Source organism: Daphnia pulex, chromosome 3 (genome assembly GCF_021134715.1).
Source record: "Daphnia pulex isolate KAP4 chromosome 3, ASM2113471v1".
Lineage (NCBI taxonomy): Eukaryota > Metazoa > Arthropoda > Branchiopoda > Diplostraca > Daphniidae > Daphnia > Daphnia pulex.
This window is the reverse complement of record NC_060019.1, coordinates 2487178-2507616: the sequence shown is the minus strand read 5'-3', so window position 1 is coordinate 2507616 and position 20439 is coordinate 2487178. Positions and strand designations below refer to the sequence as shown.

General features: G+C 37.1%; 1 protein-coding gene across 3 annotated transcripts; it reads right to left on the bottom strand.

The window, feature by feature from the left end:
* Window positions 1-1088: 1088 nt before the first annotated feature.
* LOC124189951 lies at window positions 1089-20040 on the bottom strand. Of its 3 annotated transcripts, XM_046582465.1 has the most exons (6): window positions 19965-20017; window positions 12059-12141; window positions 11781-11832; window positions 10395-11706; window positions 8356-8709; window positions 1089-8234 (listed from the first exon to the last, which is right to left on the bottom strand). In XM_046582465.1, the coding sequence occupies exons 4-6, from the start codon at window positions 11608-11610 to the stop codon at window positions 1522-1524; spliced, it is 8283 nt and encodes a 2760-aa protein (XP_046438421.1). In that variant the 5' UTR covers window positions 11611-11706; window positions 11781-11832; window positions 12059-12141; window positions 19965-20017; the 3' UTR covers window positions 1089-1521. The 3 variants fall into 3 exon arrangements, with proteins under 3 accessions (XP_046438421.1, XP_046438423.1, XP_046438422.1); XM_046582467.1 differs by having other exon boundaries at window positions 10395-11832; window positions 19965-20040; XM_046582466.1 differs by lacking the exon at window positions 11781-11832.
* Between the last annotated feature and the right edge of the window lie 399 nt (window positions 20041-20439).

Below are 20439 nucleotides of genomic sequence, written 5' to 3'. Positions count from 1 at the left end.
TTTTGGTAAACTATACAGTTTTACCCTTGCACTTTTCAGGTTACGGCAATTTGACAATTTGTACATTCTACTCACAGAACCTTTTTTAGTATTCATTACGCAGAATACCTTTCAATCAGATAATTTAAAATTTTGTGAATGTTTAAATCTGAGTACTAACTTTTTCATATTTCACAGAATAAACAAGTCACTCGTAGCAGACAGAAAATACATGAGTTGCTGCGTTGCCACGATGGCAACAAATTTTAAAAAAGATATCAAACAGCCCTATATTGATTCGGCAATTAAAGAACCTTCATCATAGCAGTGGCAGAAAGATAGCGAAAAAAGGGCTTTTTGCTTGAACTCCATGTCTCCTGATATTTTTTTTATCATAAATATGTAGAATTATTTGGAGAATCTACAGTTAAAACCCTTCACAAAAATATTCACGGGAAATTTGTTAAAACTTAATTTTAATTTTTGAGTAATTTTTCATGTATTAAAAAAATGCATTAAGATTTAAAAAATTCTAATTTTGATTCATGAACCTTGTAAATCTGCATTTAATCTTTACTTAAAATTATTTTCATTAAAATCTGTGGCCTAATGGTAAAAAATACTGAAAATACTTCGTTTTCTGCACTTTTTTCCGAGTTCCGCGTTTAAAACGGCGCTTACGGGGAAACCACCTTCATTAACCCACCTATATATACCAAACTATTATCCCCTTCCCTTAAAAATTATCGAGAAGGGACATTCCGTTCCCTTAGAAATATTGGTTTGAATATTCCCAAATTTCTAGAATTTTCACCATCTTGGGCCGAGCAGTTGTGGTATTGATCTCACCCGCTGCAATACAAAGTGGCACTTGGTGCTTGGCGCTTGGCGGACTTAGCGCTTTGTTCACCAGGAGAGAGCCAATCGGAATACGGGGACTACTACCAAAAAGTACCGGCACGGCTTTACAAGAAGTATCATCTAGATGTGCACGACCATATTGGAAAAACATGAAAACGTGAAAAAGGTCTAACGTTGTTGCACAACACTCCCGTTTATCTACAGAATTTTGAATGATTCCCCAAAGAACGAAAACAAATCTATTTATTTGTTTTAAGTTTTTATTTATGTTGATAGGATTTTATTAAGAATAATTTTTTGATATTTCTTGTTAGGTGTTTATTCTGCATTATCAAATTAAAATATTTTGACAAATGAATCGTCACTACAAGTTCTCCAAAATAAGTGTATTATTAGGAGTTTTTCGAATTTTTCCGCACTTTGCCTTTTTTGAATAAGAGATCAAAGTGCATCGACTACAGCAATCCACCATGAAATCGTGTAAGATAGTACTATGGGAAAAAAAGCATATCCACCAGAATAGGTTTCAAGGACAAGCAAGCAAGAATTTATGTAAGCAGACCAACCAATATGATAATATAAGAAAAAAATAAAGATTTTCTCGAGTGACAAAGCTGTCATCTATTATTTTCCTTTAATGCAATTAGCTTGTTTTTTTCTCATTCTCTTTATATTCATTGGTTAATGGTTACGTTTTTTAGCTAACGAAGTAATGGTGCCAAGAAGTCCTCCAGATTCTTTCAAACTTTCTATCTTATGTTCACGGTAATAGAACATCAAATCGTATGGTGACTTGAGAGCTTTTATTCCAAAATAAATGTCGTCCAACCCTGTTTTTGTCAAATCGCCCAGCAATGAACCTAATTTGTCTATTATAGGACAGTAATTTATTGCGACTCCAACGACACACTGAACAAGACCTCCAATGATGGTGGTAATCGCTTTGGCTCTTGTTAACCAGGACTTATTTCGACTCTTTAAGCCGATGAAATGATCAAATCCAACAAGCCAAAAAACTTGAAGTTCGCTGGACAGGCTGTTCATGTTACTCTGGATTACTTTTCCTTCAATGCATTCGAGTGTAACATTGTCGGGTTTCATCTCTTCGGCAACGTAATCTGCTCGGCGTTCATTCAGAATATTTAAGATACAATCAAACTCATTTTTGTCTTTAGTTATCTTTTTCACTTCTTTTTCCAGGACGTCGAGTCCCATTTCTTCGGTCACTTGAACTCCAGAAATGACATGCGCCTCCATTAAACGACCTAGCAATTTACGATAGGGTTTCTCGGGCAGCAAATTGATCATTTTAAGATTCTGGATATATTCAGTAGAGGATTTATCTTTCGGCTCCAATTCTAGCCAGCTCCGTCGAACTAATTCAGCTGGGAACGTTTTCTTGATTAGGCATCTAATGGTATCTTCGTAGACTGGGCAATCAGGATATTTGAACTCGGGTGCAAGGGGTAAATGAAAACCTTGATCACTAATAATTTCCTGTTTTCTTAGTTCTTCCCAAATCACTTGTCTTTCAGTAGGTGTGAAATTGGCGTGGCGTAAGCGATCCTTAGTAAGCCGACCAAAAGCCTTAAGATCGACAGTCTCAAGTTTCTTGAAATCTATTTGTGCGATTTTGTTGGATTCAAATTTTGGTTTTGATCGCAGATATTCTTCTTTTGAAAGATTATCTTTGACGTAGTACTTAGGAAACATTATCATTTTGATTTCCAAATCCTTTTGACTGAAATATTTGGGTTTATATTGTACGTATCCGTCGGATACAAAGTTAAATGGGATTTCGATCCTTTCACGTCGGTCGAGTTTTGCTACGAGCTCTGAATCCTCTATAACGATGCAATTTTCAGCATTATTTAGGGCACCAGCATTCACAAGTGTAGTCCAGAATGCCTTCCTCGAGCACGAAATCAGCTTCTCCTTTTCGAGTTCCTTTTCTGTTTCCTTTGCATCCCTCGGACACTTTTCAAAGACGGAAGTGATTGTGTCTTCCAGTAAAAATCGTTCGATGTTGTATTTGCTGGCTATGATTTTAATGGAGTCTTTGTAATTCGGTACAGTGTCAGAGTTGTTGACCTTCCATACGATACATTTTGAACTAATCAACGATTGAAATAATTGTTCTGCTCTTTTTCTTATGGCCGTTGTTTTCTGTTCATGATCTTCAACTTCTTCTTCTGTTTTCTTGCTGTGTTTTCCTTCTTCTTTGTTTTTTTCTAATTGTCCTAGTACTTGTTGAAGATCCCAAGCTGAAAAATAACTATTGCCTAACAGGAACTGGATGGAATTGATGAAATATTGAAGGATTATTATATTGTTCTGTTTCTGTTCCCTGTAACCATCGACGGGACAAAGCAAAGGTCTGTGGTTAGGTTTCATCTTGGATTCATGAATTAGCTTGAAATAAATTTGCATATAGTTGTGCAGATTCAAAATAGTCTCTGCATGTCGTAATGTGCGTATAAATTCCGTTTTCTTTTTCTTGAAATCCATCTCATCCCTGTTCATTTGCGCGAGGAGAATAAAAGCCTTGTAGTAAAAAGCAGCTGGGTAGATTATTTTGTCAGTTGAATTCATAAGTTTATGCAAAATTTCACTTGCTTCTTCTTTTGGATCCATTCCATTATGGTGACTCAATTTACTTTTTGATTTTGCGTCTGCTAAGTGTTTGGCAATGATGATTCTACGGGTCGGCATCATCCATTTGAGCATGTTTTCTTTAAACCAATACAAATTAATCATTATGATGTTTTTTTTTATATGAAAACATTTGAAGTTGTAATCTGTTTCGTCCAACCAAAGAGCCCAATTGTCTAGGGCGTTGTAATGAATAAGCTTAAGCATAAAATCTTTGTCCAATAGATTTAAGATGTATTTGTCAAGATTGTTTCCCCCGTTCATCGTTTTAATATATTCTTTTTCTGCTGCTTTCTTTTCCAAACGAAATTCTGTGACAGATTCGAATAATTTTTCTAGCATTTCAATGCGCTCGAGATCTTTTCCCAGGCGTAAAATTCGTTGTCTCTTTTTACATTCCCTTTCCTCCTTCATGAAAAATATTTTCTCAGCCCCCAATTCTTCATTTGTGCTCGACTCACCCAGTTGTTCAGTTTGTTCTTCGCATAAAATAAGGATTCCACTTCCCGGTTCCCCTTTTCTTGCCGCACGACCCATCGCTTGTTCCTCGACTCTTTCGTTCTCAAGGAAATATGTCAAACAAACGTGCAGACCTCCGTTGGTTTCTAGATTTTTGCTGATTTTTATGTCCGTCCCCCGACCAGCCAAGTTGGTGGCGACGATCACGTGTCCGACATCCAGTTTAGAATTTTCAAACTTGAATTTCTCGTAATCACGTGTGTAGCGATGGATGCGATTATTATTTTCTTTGATCTCCTTGATTGCATATTTTAGTTGTTTATGAACTTCGTTTACTTCTTTTATGGATTGGCAAAAAACAATGACGGAACGTTTTTGTCTGATCGTCTCACGAGTTTCTTCGATGATTGCCCTTCGCCAACTTTCTTTTGTTTGAAATAATTTGGAGGGTTTGAGGCTGAAGCGTTTGGGGTAAGCAGTTGGAACTGTAATGAAATCGCAATTGTATTGTTTTTTCAAAAAATCATATTCTGGAAGAGAGCCCAGGGTTCCCGACACACCTACTAATATTTTATTATATTTCTTTATGTAAGTTGCATTGGAGATGAACACTGCTTTGAGACTCTGCAATGTCAATTTGCATCCTTCCTTGAGTTGAAGGAATTGGTGCAGGGCACCATCCCACTGCGAACTGTATTGATCCGTTCCCGTGTCAGGATCGATGATGATCACTTGCGGATTCAGATCAGGTCTTGTGTCTGAGCGGTCATGGTCGATTACATAGTCCACGTCTTTTTTTAGTTCTTCTGCCCGCCTGGCATTGTCCAGCCAAGTGTCCAGGTGTCTATCGACAAAACGCAACAAATGATCCGGAATGTGGATGCGACGTTTGCGCTCTGCTATTTTACGGAAGTAGAAAACCATTTTTGGATTCAGTATTTTTTTTTCAAGCTTCCCATTTGTCGGAAGGTAGTCAATTTTTTCTTCTGTAATTTCGCTTGCGTCGGTTATCTCGAGACGCCCTTGTGGGTTAATAACTTTTCTCCTAATCAGATGCTCCCATATCGCAGATCTTTCGGACGCTAGTTCCTCTTCCGCTAAAGGAGTGTAAATATTATTTAGATCTATTTCTGTTATTTGGCCATAAAGATCATAGAGGATCTCGGATTTTATCATTTCCGCTGAAGTGTCTCGTGTTTTCTCCCAAATGAAAACGTAAAGAAATTCAAACATCTCCATACCAGGGATATCGTGCGACAGGTAGAGCATATTGTTGCCACAATCCAGCAACACAGAATCCACCTCGTCGATGATGCCATATGCCATTTTTCGGTTACCTCGTATGTTGTGGTTGTAAAATTCGTCAAGCAAATAATCACGCTGGAAGTTGGCTAGTGTCCCGTATACGACGTCCATGTAATAAATTTTTTTTCGATCATCTACAGACCTACTGCAATTATTTCCCACGGTGACGTTAAAAAAATCGTAAAGTTCCTTCAATCCTCCTTCGGAAACTGGCAAATAAGAATCACGAATGGCAAGAACATCGTTACTAGTGATAACGTCTATTTGAAGATTTCTTTTTGCTGATGAGTCTTTTGAAGGAAGACGATCCGAAAGAGCAAATCCAATGGCAAGTCCAGCCACGATAATTGATTTGCCTTCACCAGTCGATACTTGCGCAAATGTTTTATGGTTAACCAACAAAGTCATAATGGCGACTCTCTGAGTGTCGTATAGCTCGAATCCCAATTTCTGTTTAACGACGTGATCAAAAATACAAAGAAAAGTTGTTAGTGAAGTGTCATCGTTGATATCTAGACCATCATTAATGAATGACTGAATTTGTCGTTTATAATCGCTATGTTTTTCACCAAGTTTCTTCATTTCTGTCATCAGTTTAGAAATATTTAATTGTTCAGGATAATTAACCTTTGCATTTTTCCCCTTCTTTTCTAAAATTATTTTGAAGATGTCTTCGAATTCAATCTTCTGTCTTTCATACAACTTCAATATGTTTTCAATATTTTCTATCACGTTTAATATGTTGCGTTTGTCCTTGGAATATTTTCTCTTCATTTCATCAATAATCGCTTTCACATTTCTTGATTCCAGTGTTAAATTGTGCCCCGCAACAAAATTGTCGTCAAGTATCTCTTCTGCTTTGTTATTAGATAAGTTCAATGTTTTTTTGCTTTTTGATTTCCATTCATTTTCGGTAGTCAGTTGCGTATCTGTTTTCCCACTGTTAAAATTTTTGTTGTCCAAACCCACATTACTTCGTGTCACATTGCTTTTCTCTTCAAGACATTCTAACATCGGTAACATTGTTTTTACATCCAAAGAGAACAAAATTTCACTCTCCTTTTTATTTTCTATCGCAATTTTAGCAAGCAACGATTGGTGACTGATCAAATTTTTACGAACAATTTCTATCCAGTTTTCTCTCTCTATGTTGTCTGTGAATGGTTTCTCTAACCGTTCTTCCAATTCCAATAGAATGAATCTGAATTCCCAGTCGTCTGGTTTATGATCTTCCAAGATGTGTAGATAGAAAAAGGGATTAATATTGCGGTTGTTGTAGTACTCGACCCATTCCGTTAGTGAACTAATTGCAGATATAAATTTTTCTGTTTGTTCAACGTCATTGTTAAGGTTGTTTAATCGGCTCAAAAGTAGTTGAGATAGTTTATCTGGCGTCTTGTTTTGGGGATTAAACTTCTCAATGGCAGTGATGACAAAAGTCATTTTATTAATATTGTTATATCCTTCGATCCAAGACTTCAGTTGTTCATAATATATTTGATTAATCTTTTGTTCGTTTTTTGGGGCGAATGTTGAAGTATTCGTTATATGTGCTGGCGCAGTCAACTTTTTACAAAAGATTTCCAGGTTGTAATTGGGTGAAAGTTTTTTCCATCGCCCGTTACCGTCGTACTGAATGAAATATTCATCATATTGTACCTTTGTTGTTTTGTTTGGGAGTGGATTCAGAGTTTGAAAGTATTGAAAATACGAGCTATGGTGTTCGTAGACATGATGCAGATAAACATGAATTCTGATTTTCAAAACCTCTGCCAATATTTCCAGTTCGGCTAATCCTAGTGTTCCTGCTGATTCGATGTAATTGCTGTATTCTAATTTTAAAGAAATGTATCTTGTATCGTTGTCGCAAGGGACCCACAATTTAACCCATTCAGCATCATCTTCTAACGAAAAAAATTCAACGAAGTTGTAATCTTGATTTTGGGTTCCAACTTCTTTTAGCTGTTGATACTTTTCTACGATGGGTTTCATATTTTCTTTACTTTTACTAATGGCTTTGGGAAAGTTTTTTAACACGTACTTGCCAATGATGCGATATGTTTTAGGAATATGAAATTTTTTTCGGAATTTTTTGGCCATAATCTTGCGAATTCCTTTCGTGTCCTTACAGACGTATTTACCCTCTGAATTCAGATGACCTAAAAGGCAGTGAAGGGCACTATCAATACCATCCTCTGTTGGCAAAACATCAAGGCAGTTAACCTTTTTTAAGGATTTCTCGGAGCAGTCAGTTGAAAATACGGGATGACGGCCGATCATTTTGGGCTTTAGAAAAGACTGTGATGATGAATCTATCGCTTGTTTGACGTATTGTTCCTGGTCCATTTTCTCAAATTGTTGCCATTGTCGTTGTGTTTTGAATTGATCTACCTTTTCTATTTCTTTCATAATCTCATCGACGTTTTTCGAGTGATCTTCATTTGGTTCGGACAACATTTTTTTGCTACCTTTGATTAATTGCTTCCATTCGTCTATTTGATTACAGTGTTGGACGAGACTTTGACGAATGACGGCCTTCTTCTTGGCAACATCCACCACAATTCCTGGTGAATTACTTGTAGATAATTTAGAAAAGACTAATCTCGCAAACTTTTTTTCTTCATATTTCACGGTCCTATCTCCTGTTTTTATATCTTCTTTATCCACTTTTAACTGGATTTTTATCTTTTGGTCACGATCAAACCCATAAAAAATTTGTTCGACTTCACATCCAATGTCTTTTTTCCTGTAATTGTGGATATAAGCCACGTCGCCAGCCACTTTTCCAATTTTCCCGTCAGTACCGGATGCCTTGTAAACTCCGATTCTTACCGTTGTTATTAATTTCCGATTTATATTCTTGCCCGTGAATGGGAGCCCACATGTTTTTGACGAATTTTTGCTCGTTTTTACTGCAGCGTTGTTAATACATTCAATGGTGATGTCGCCACCATATCTACCTTGTCCGACATGGCTTCCTACCGATTATAAACATTTGAAATGTATTATTGTTTCAGTAAAGTAATGATATTAATTACGCGTAAATGAAACGGAAATTGAAATTTAGAAATACATAGATGACAGGCTATTGGTTTATACCTTTGATTAAAAGAAGTTTTCCCTGGTAGTTTTTTTCCTCGTAAAATTTTGCTGTGATTTCACTGCCGTTTACCGTGGTGCCCTTGATAAAAAAACTGTTCATATGCCCTGGCATAATATCTTTGCCATATTTCCGATTTTCGTTTGGTAGAATTTGATTTAATGTTGTTAAAACGGTTTGCATCTCCCACTTGCCAACTTTTAGAAAAAAATCTTCAAATTCTTCTTTGGTACATTTGTAGCCCGCACTTCCGTCGCCTCCGTCAGAAACAATTGTCCATTTCTGTCCGTTGATTATTTTTCTGCAAACGACGTGAACGTTGCCTCCATTTTCACCTGATTGAGGAGTCTCTCCTACATTATTATCAGATTTTTAGTACGTTTCAAATTGTAGTATAACAGTTTATACTGAAGAAGTAGGTACACTATACCAACTATAAACAAATTTGGCGCTACGTAGCTTTTTAGTACTAATTCAATTAGTTAAATATTTGGAATTTGTTTATTTTGTTTTTCTTATGGAACTATTTGGTTCATAACATGCACTCCTGGCAGATAACAGCCGAAGAAAACGAGTTCTCTGCACCTCGGGCTTCAATATACTGACCGCTACAGCATTCTTTTGGTCTAAAGTGAAGGTCAAGAACGTGTAGTTTCGGCTGTCATCCGCCGCGCGAAGGAGAGTGAAAGAAATGGTGACTAGGCTGGGGGGGGGATCGGCCAAATGAGCCCTTTACTAGATTTACGGGAGAACGGGGCAATAGGGTCGTTGCATGAAATTTCGATTTGTTTTAAACATACCTGGTTAGAATCAGTTTTTAAGTTGATTCTCATGGTATTTTTTAAATATTTTTAAAATGAACCTAACTTTGTGCATTTCTAGTTCAAAGTTCAAATAAGCGCCTCCCATTTCAAAACGGGGTCTCAGCCATTTTTGATGTGCGGTGCTTAATTTGTGATGAATTTGTAGACGACGCTCACCAAAATAACCCTTTTCGTATTTCCTCTTAAGGCCCTAAGGGCGAAAGAAGGTTGTATTCAGCCGTAGGCAGTACGAAAAGGGTGATTTTGGATTAAGTCCCATCACCGAAATTCAATTAGGCTAGATGAACACTCGATAAGTTGTTGGCTGAATATATTGTTAGCAAGCTCTTTAATTCAACAATGATTGCAATCAATAGCAATCTTGAAATTATAAGTTTCTTTCTCTGCCCTAAGAATTAATTAGTATTATAAGCTTCCCAAATATTTATCGATAGCTGGTGGCACAGCGGATAAATACGGGCTTGTAAATATGGGTTTTTGGGTTCAACTCCCGAAAAAGCAGATATAAATTTGACAGCAGTTGAAGGAGTCTAAGAAAGCTGTGAGTTACGATATGTGAAGGAGTCAAGGAGGAAATTATCAAATGATGAGATTAAATGGAAGTGAAAGTAAATAGAAGGAAGAAAAAAAAATTCCTTTCATTCTTGAAAGTGGTGGATGGGTGAGAAAAACGGTAGTCATGCGAATTTGATAAAACAAAGACGTTATGACCTCGTGCCAGGGTATACAAAGGGAGTTAAAAAGAAATATGTACCAGTCGAGTCCATTGACATGCGCGGGGGGTCCCTTACCCTACGCGGGGAAAAATTTAGCGTTGCATTGAGTGTACGCGGTGCGAAAGGTATTTTTCTACCGTTCTTGGGTTGGGTAAGAAAATGGAAACCCAAGAACGATAGGAAAATACCTTTCGCGCCGCGTACACTCAATGCAATGCTAAATTTTTTCCCGCGTAGGGTAAGGGACCCCTCGCGCATGTCAATGGACTTACACCTTTTCCATACCCGGGTGTACAAGCTTGTACCCACTTTCATTTAATACCAAGTATGTACACCCTTTGTACACCCAAAAAGGACGAAGGTGCAAAAACAATATAAATTAATAAATAAAACAAGCCACGCAGCGTAAGACAACTTGTTCAAAGCGATTGAAGTTGGTACAGTTAACCTATTTTGCCGGGAGATACTGTACATAGTTTTTAAAAGTTTAAGGCTCACCAAATGTTATGTTGGGAATGGCGTTTATTCCTGATACGTCCCAATAACAGAGTCCAGTAGAAGTATCTGTGTAGTCCTCGTTAGTGGTGCCTTCAACGACGAGCTTTTCAGTGACGATGCCGATGTTTATTCCGTGCCAGGTTTCGTTATTCAAGTCACAGTCAATGTGAACGGATTTTAGTCCAACTATTTTTATTTCCTCTATATTCGGGTTTTCAAATTTCAATCTTTTCATATCCTCAATCATTTTGCTGACGAAGATAGCGATTCCTTTGATGGCAATTATTTGTTTTCCGTCTTCTTCCTTTAATTCTATTTCAGTTTTGGGTAAAAAGAATATTTTGCAGGTTTCTTTTGTCAGTGCATTCAATTCCTTAGTCCATTCGTTCTCATTTAAAGTCATCACTATTGATAAAAAAGATTGGAGCCATTCCGGTATTTTGCTGCTCATCTCGTCGTTGACGCAACTAAACATCTCCCCTAGTTTTTTCACTATATCTTGACCAGTTTTACTCTCTTCGATTACATAGTTTCCGACGAATTCTTCCTTCTCCATAACGTCTTGTAAATTCTTTTCTTTATTGACTTCACACAGGAATTTGTTCAATTCGACAATGAATTTCTTGTGTTTCTTGCAGTGAGTTTCATCTTTGACGATGTCACTCAGGCATCGGGAGAACACCTTTTCAATGCACGATGTTTTGAATTGATTAAAGTAGCAGTTGAAAGAGACAGCGAATTGGGGCGTGTTTTTAAAAAGATCTTTCTGTTCGAGAATAAGTTTAAGATATCGACACTCTCGGTCGCACCATTGTTTTGTAAATCCTACTTTTAGTACAGAACGAATATCCTCAAATGAGTTAATATTATTCAATTTAATCAAGACAGCAGACATTTCCCTACTGATATCGTATTCTTCGTTGTCAAAGTGCTTGAAAGCCGTCTTTAAACTATTTTCTAACCACAATTGCAATATGGTTTTGACGTATTGCCTCTCAAACCAAGTTGTTTCAAAATAGGAGAGTCTGTGTTCCAGTTTGAGTTCAATGTATTCGATGGTATTAGCGTAAGAAGATTTCGTGCTGTCTTGGTCTTTTTCTGTTCTTTTTATCCATTCTTTCATTTCAGTGGCAACATCTTTTTGAGTAATTAAAGTCGTTGTTGAATACTCGGGCTTGAGTTGTGAAGTACTCTCGATCTGTTCTTCTTTGTCCATTTTATCAATACTTCAAAAAAATGTTGGGTTTAGTTTTTTCAAACTTTCCTCTTCTCCCTCTTTTTCCCTCGGGCCGATTCTCTTTGGATTGGGTCTCTAAAACAGTAAAGATTAGGGAAAACATTTAAATTTGACGCATTTGCATTAAATTACATAAAAACAATTAATACCAGAATGAAGCTTGTTTACTTGCCTTTCAATTAATAAGTTATTTCTGGTGTCCTGTTAAAAACCGATTACTTACAATTATCAGTTTTGTGAGACACAGAGAAAAACTTGTTTAGCCGTCATTTACTGCAGTTTACCCAAACTATTGTGTTCATTTCTAGAAAAGTGTTGGAATGGTTAATGCCGTTGTTGCATTTGTTTTTGTTTGAAGAATTCGCCAATTCGTTGCAAACTGCAGTAAATGACAGCTAAACAAGTAAACAAGGTCAAGTCACATTACCTCAATAAGGCCAAGTCTGCAGCAAATTTCGACTATCCCCCTCCGCGGTGCGCACTAGTCGTCTAGCCGCACTACTTTTGGCTCTGCGAATACGAAGAAATTGGAAAAAGCTCTATAGTGTCACCAACAGGTATTTTTTGCTAATAAGGAAACAAATTAAACCTTCATGACCGGCATTCGTGTCGAAAACTCCCTCTACAAATAATGCACTACGGCTAAAAATCCAACGGAACTGAACGAAGAATCCACAACAGTGTTCTACGGTGTCGGTACTAGGAAGAGTACCCCGGCATCCCTCGAGCTTTGGCATAGAAGATTCGTCCATCTCAACTGTCAAGACCTTTAAAGATGAACAAAACTAAAGCAGTATACGGCCTAAACCTCAATGATGTCAAGAGACCACTCATATGCGAAGGATGCATCTTTGGAAAACTCCACCTTAGAAAAATCCCAACCAGAAGTGGTCGCGCGGAGAATATCAGCGACTTGATCCACTCTGATGTCCATGGTTACACGTGCCGTCGTTACACGTGCCCACTCCTGAGGGCGATCGCTACTTCGTCATCTTCAAAGACGACCACAGCAGTTACACAGTAGCCAAACTCATGAAAACAACAAATGAAGCCGGCACACACTTCATGGAATTTGCAGAAATGATGAAAACCCAAACCGGACGGCCGGAGGCGTGAAATATGACTTGTACACTAACGACAACAGCAACCAACTTCCGTGCAACATCAGAAATGAAGTCAGAGAGCTCTGGGGTGAATTTATTCTGGCTATCGTTTACGTATTCAACCGGACTCTCACCCCACACGGAAGTCACTCTGTTCAAGAAAGTATTTGGCAAGGAACAATCGGTAGCTCACCTAAGGGTTCTTGGCTGTCACGCATATGTCCATGTTCCCGACTAGCTGCGGAAGAGACTAGACCCTAAAGGTGAGGCATGTTGGATGGTCTGCTACGGTGAAAATCAAAAGGCCTGGCGACTTTGGAACCCTGTCGAGAGGAAAACAGTTGTTTCCCGCGATTTAACCTTAGACGAAACAATCTTGATTGGAGACAACCCAGTCATGGCCGTAAAGGCAAATACCCACATGGAACAAATGCAACTATTAGTTGAAGTACTTTATCAGGTATCTTGCCTATAACAGAAGTAATATATTTAAAAAAAAAACTAGACGTTTTTTTTTCTTACAGACTCAACTAATCGAACCTCTAGGTGAAGGTCAAGACGGTCCTGATAACAAAGAAGCATGAGCCAAAGAAGCTCCTCAAGTCGAGGCCTTAGAGGAGGAGATTGAATGGGCTCCTGACCACAGAAATCAAGAGGCTATGGAAATTACCGACGTTCCGGTACGAAATCACGTTATGGCTCCAGATCACGCCAACGAGAATCAAGAAGTGGATAAAATTCCTAACGTTGGCGCTCCACCAATACCAATCTACTATGCACACAATATTCGGAGGTAAAAATTAATCGCTTTTACAAAAACAATCACTGGCGCTCACCGTTTCCTATATATATATTTACACAGACCAACTAGATCTGGTCGCATGCCCAGATACACGGATCGGTACGTGGAATATATGAAATCATTTGGTAATGCAGAATCGCTCCAAAGCGATTTTCATTTTTTTAACTAGAAATTGATGATCCACAAACCTACAGACAAGCGATAGAATCAAGATATGCGGAACACTGGTTACCAGCCTTCAAGGCATAGTTTGACTCGCAGATCAAGAACAAATCGTGGGTATTTATCCCGAAGTCTCAAGTACCAACTGAGTGCGTTATACTCCCTCACGAATGGATTGGAAAATATAAGCCGGGCTATGGAGACCCTCTGCAGCCAGATTTCGTGGCCCTACGCTTTAAACGGCGCAACGCAATTCCCCAAAGACAAAATTTCTCCTCTTCAGGTCGCCGCCGCTGCCCACAATGTTACGGGCAGCGGTCGTTAGGGGCGCTAGCGTAGCGCTGGGGAAGCGCTAAGGGTTGTAAGGAGATAGTTTTAGGGTTCTGGACGGGTGAATAAATGGGGCGGCGTCTTCTGCTGGCTCTCCCATTGAGTTGGCCATCTCCTTATCACCGTGTTCAACTATTTGTACATGTGGTAAAGCTGATCGTTTCCTCTATTTAAAATAATTTTTATTTGTTTTATAAAACAGCACAGCAAACTAAAACACGAAAAAACACGGGGTTCATTTGGGAAACTTAAATAAAATCATTTTTTCATAATGTAATTTAGAGATTCATTGAATTGTGTTATACCAATTCGATTCGGAATTATATTTGCCTTCTGACGGTGTATAGCAATTATTGATAATATAATGGTTTTTTATCTTTTAAAAATAGAAAACTGTTTTGTTCGGTGTTTTTGCCTCCTCTCCTAAGGGGGAAAATAGTAAGGTCAGCTTTCTCCAAAACCATAAAAAACAACCTCAATCTCGATGTATCAGAGTTCCTAGCACAAACTAGTAGCCCATTTCTATATCCTACTTCTAAACGATATATATGAACAACGACATTTTCTACCCTTGTTGTTACACGGCTTATTGCAATAAAATATATTTTTTTAACAACATTTGTCATAGGATTTCCCATATTTGATTTAATTTTTTTTTTTAACAATGGGAACATACAAAAAACTGAGTTATCCCACCTAACCTCTGTCCCATGCATCCCCGGTCTCTCCTAAAATGTAGTGTTGCCACAATCGCGATTGAAAAATAATCGTGATCAAAATTTCGATCGAATATTTAATCGAAAATCAAATCTTTTTTAAATGATCTTAATCGCGTTCGGAAGGCCAAAAAAATCATTTCTGAGAAATTTTTGTATTCGATCATTTTGTGACCCCTTTCCCTTCAAATTTGGGCGTTTTTGTACCTTTCTCCGTCTGTCTTATCTCTTTGTCCTTTCGCAGATTTCACCCCTCTATACCTATGAAAAAACAACAAACTTTTTCCTTCTATAGATCTCACTAAATGATCGAAAAAAATGATCAAAAATTAATCGAAAAAAATGATCGAAAATTAATCGAAAATCAAATCTTTTCTTTAAAAATTTGATTTTCGATCATTTCTATACCGATGTTCCCCTAGCGGAAATTATCGGAAGAGAAATGATTTTGTGGCAAGACTAATAAAATGTCACTGTATGATGAAATTTTTGTAATTAAACCAATTTTGATTTGATTTTTGGTTTTTAACGAAACAATTTAAAATCAAATCATCATCATCTTGTGAGGCAACGGAGGCAACGAACAAAAGGCAAAGGAAGTTATGTGATTCTGTGCAGTATTAAGGATTACTATATAACATAAACTAAAATTCAAGGTCATTTTTCTCATTTTTTCACGATGTCACAAAGAATGAAAATTAGCAATTTGTTGAAACATTACCTTGATTGGTTTGAAAATGAAAAAAAGGTAGCAGAGCGCCAGTGGCGTTTAAAAACGACACTAATTTTCCGGTCTACGCAAGCTGATAGAAGTTGTAAACCGTAAATGAACTCTTCTTTAGTCTCTGATTTTAGAAACTCAGAAAAGTTAAATCTGGGAAAATTCGAAATTGGTTCAGATCATCATGAAAAACTCACAGATAACGTATGTAAGGTAAATGCAAATATGGGTAGAAAATAAAAATTCATTCTTAAAATTTAAAAAAAAAATCAATGTGAAAAGCAAGTGTAACCGATAATACAAGAAGGGTTGCGTCGGAGTGATCCGATACTTTTGGCGCCACTTTTACGGCCTAACAAATAGACGAAAAAATCTGAAAAAAATTCAGACAAAAAAAGACGTAAAATGACATAAATTCCAAGTTGGGTGAATTTATGGCATCTTTTCACTTTTTGCCACTCAAAAAACCAACTTGAAAAATAAACGTAGCCTTATGAAAAGGTGCGGGATGATCCCAAACTTATGGAGGGGACTGTACATTTGATATTTCTTACGGGAATGGAATCTTGCAACCCAAAACGATTCCAAACAATTTTATTGGATAGGAACTCGAGAAAAACCGGGGAAAATATATAACTTGAAGAACAGTTACCGAAGGAATCTTGTTATAAAATATTGTCTGGCAACTTTGCTTCCTATCTGGTAAAAAAGGAATTGGAAAAGAAAAATGAAGGGTATCCACCCGAAACAACACGTACTCCTGTCAGATAACTTTTTGATAACTTTTTGTTTATTTGAAACAAGAAAATAACAGTGGCTTCTAACAGTGCAAGTGTTGGGCCACGACAGAAAAGAAGAAAATGCAACAGGAGATGGATAATATTTTGTAATTTTTTTAAGTGGATTTCTCCATAGCAGGATGTCATAATGGTGAAAGTGTGTCACTCAAGGAAGAAGATAAGTACATGAGAATAACTGGAGAGGCAGTGTTCGGCGACGATTCGCAACAAGTAACAGAACACCAATATTCCGAGACCACTACAAGTAAATTTTATAACGACAATGACTTTGAGCCCCAAAAAATGTTCTGATATGAATGCGAGCTAATCAACAATGATGGAACATTAGACGCGTGGTGTGACGAAGAACTACCATCAAAAATTCATTTAGTCGATGACGATCCAGCACATAGATTTAAAGAAAAACTTGCGTCTAGCTGAGCTGTCAAATATCGTGTTCAAAAATACAGTCGACGGTCTTTGACCTAATGTGCTACCAACTCTGACTGATTGCGATAAACTTTATTTTCTAAAAAATTATAAAACACTACTTAAGACAATGTAGAAAACATAATTTAAAGAAAATAAACTTGATCAATATTTTAATTTTGGGGTCGCTCGTCGTATGAAGTAAATGCTTGATGGGTTTGAGGCCATTTGACAGAATTAGAGGATAAAGTTTTGAAGTTCCTTATCAGTGCCAACAGCCTTCCACATTGCTGAATTTTCTAGATACCAAGTTTTGCCAATTCAACGTCGGTTCTTTAACTAGTGATTGCGAAATAGCAGGAATGGGGCATTCCTGCTAGGAGTACACCGGCGTAACTCGAAACCAACAAACGCAATGACTACTTTTACGATTTTTTAAATAAAACCCTTCAACTTCAGTTTGACGGATTTGTGTATCGTAGCAAAGTGAAAAAATAGTTCTTTTTTGTTTTGACGTATCAGACAATGCGTTAATGAAGTCAATCAAAATTCACCATGGAGATGAATGTCACGCTCAGAGATAAGGAGATTGGACACCTGATAGGGAACGCCGCCATGACACTTTTTGTCGCGCCATCTAGCGGCTAATGCCCTCCCTTCATCATAAGCAGCCGAATTCCCTTCAATTCTGGCCCCAGTTGGGCGGTTGATTTGAAGTTTCAAGGGTAACCCAGTGGACATGCCAATCCCCCTCCAGCATAAAAAAATATGGCCTGTCACCATAACAAATAAGATAGAAAAGCAAGCTTATCAGCTCGCCGCGTAAGCCAGTTGAAAACTGTCTTTAAAAATGACAAATTCAGGGCCTATTGTTAAGTCGGACATATTCACAATTCACACTTTTCTTCACAGACTTTTTGGTTTTAAAACGGGATTTTTCTGTCACAGTCCAATATCCTTGCAAGTTATTTACGTTTAGTTTGCTCAACTCATATTTTCAAATTTTACACATAAAGTTCAATAATTGAATTTAAAAATAACCATCTTTTAGTCAAATAACTGCAAAACATAAATGCAAATCTTGTTGTTGCGTCATGGTTCGGACATCAAAGATGCGCCATCACGGCAATGCATAGACATCTGGTGGTGATTTATTTTGATCTAAATTGAAAAAGTTGTAGTTCAAGCACCAGATTTCACTAGTCGTTAAGCAATTATTTTAGCAGTTTTTCATTAATAACAGGAGAACTAATGAAGTAAATGAAATTATTTTTGTTCTGGACGCATCGCATATCTAATTTTTAAGACCAAAAAGTAAAAAAAGTAAAGGTAACGCAAAACGAGGGAAGCTATAATGGAAAGTGGAATTTAAAACTAAGGTGAAAAAGTTTTAGTCGCAACCGCCAGATGTCACTAGTCGTTAAGCAATTATTTTAGCCGTTTTTCATTAATTACGGGAGAACTAATTAAGTAAATGGAATTATTTTTGTTCTGGTCGCACCGCATATTTTTTGTCTAATTTTTAAGACCAAAAAGTCCGAAATCTGTCGTAAAACGCTCTGGAAACGCCAAGGTCTCGTTTTCGGACTCTTTGGTACCATTCAGTACCAACGGGAACTATCCCATTGGACGATTCAGACCATTTGAGAACGTCTGCGCATGCGCAGATAAGACGTTTGCCTTTTTTGTGCGTGACGATTGCCTAAGTTTTTCGACACCTTAATGTCGTCCCCAAACAGTACAGAATCAAGATATTTAAATTTGGTACCTAGCATTCTCCCCATCAGTTAATTACACCTTTTAATGTATTCTTTATTTTTGCAGTAAGAGGTAATTGATTGGTGTTTGGCGATTCACAAAGTCAGGTTTTTGCAATGTGTTAAAAAAAACGCAGGTTTCAGTAGGAGCTAAATTCTGCCTTAAAGAGCAGAATGCAAACAAACGCCGCTTCAAGATACTGAAATAAAAATTTTGCAATCGGTAGGTTGCAGCATTTATAATGTAATTGGATTTTAAATTGATTATCTATTTAAATAATCATTTGAATATTTTACAGTGTTTGCGCAACTCTTGGTGTGCGTATGAGGGAAACTGATACGAAAATTGTTCGTTGGTTGAAATCGGCTCCTAAAAAATCGGGCAAAGATGATACTGATGCTGAATCAGCTGCAAGCGGCGAGAACAGTTAGCCTAATAGAACTCTAGAATCTTTCAATAATATTCTCGGGAAAATTACAAGTCGTCTTCTCATTCGTAACAATAGCATAATTTTTCATTTTCACCGTGCTGCTATGACAGACTTAACTGTCTAAGTGCGTAACTTAATTATTAACTTTGATCCTTATCCGGATTTTTAAAAGAAGAATTTTACCAACAACGACAACGTCTACTTTCTTTTATATTATTACCCTTAATTGATTTTTAAATATTTAATTCCATAATGTGTCGAATCTTTCTGGTGTAACTAGTCAACGGCGTGGCCATTTTAATTTTTTGAGTAAATTTGTTTGTTCACGTGTACACTTCTTGGCTTGTGTTGAAGTGCTTTTGATTTTTAAACGATTAATTGTGTGTGATCTTTGTAAGAGTTTACTAACCGTCACTCTCTTGATATATATTTGTTTAAGTTTGTCTTGAAAACGTTCAATTGGCATGAAATATATGTTTTATAAAATGTGTTTGTTACTTTAAATGAAATTATGAAATTATTTCAAATAGGCCTATTAAACCAAAGAATAAAAAAAACATCAAAAGTTCCACAAAAAGTCCACAACATAACCCCGAAAACGCCAACCAAAAGCTAAAAAAGTGGCGAATATTAAACTAGCTTCGGCCCAGAAAAATGGACATTAACTTGTTTGGGTCTAATTTTAACCCTATAGACAGATGTCTTTTAAACGGTAGCCTATCAAATGTCCCGATCACTGAAAAAAACGTCTACGTCTAAAAGACGGAAGGACGCGCGTGTCTGTGTAATAAAATTTAAAAAAAAAAAATAATTAAGATAATGAGAACAAAATGAGCATCAATGTATCTCTAAAAACATTTTCCTAGTCCATTTGACAAAGCTAAGGTCACATGACAGTTAATTTTGATGCAAAAAATAAGAGTCACATGATTTCGCGCAGATAGCACCTAAGCATCTCGGATCTGTGCTTCAGCAAGATTTGATCGCCTGCTCCCACAGACCTAACATCACTTTCTTGTTAATATATAGTATCTAGTTAGTTTGTATAGGTAAGACTATGGTAAGGGTTAGTCTTTGAGTTTTAATACTTAGAAGACACTGACCTGTTCGGTTCCAATGTTTCGAAACGACTAGCTGGACACTGAATGTTTCGAAAATAGCTATCATGAAATCTGGTGTGGCTCTCAAACGTCGCCAGCAGCGACTTTTACTAAAGCCAAGCTAAAGAATCTTTTAAGGCTTACGTAAATAAAAAAATCTATAAATACGCTGCTGGTAGCACACATCCCTGTAACAGACTCTTTTTTAGCTCTGTTTCCCAGACCATGATGGGGAACATACTAAAAACATATATAACATACCTGAATAAGGTCTGATTTTCAATGGTGTTTTTGCACGGGGAAACATAGATTTGATTTCTCAATGTATCAATGGGTCTTCTCAAACACGGGACATGGCTGTTTCAACAGATATTTACAACCATGCTGGAAAGTTTCTTAAGCAGGTAAATTCCTCAATATGTTTTATATTAAATTGACGGAAGGTATACTAAAAAGCACACCTTTCCGGCTTTCCCCT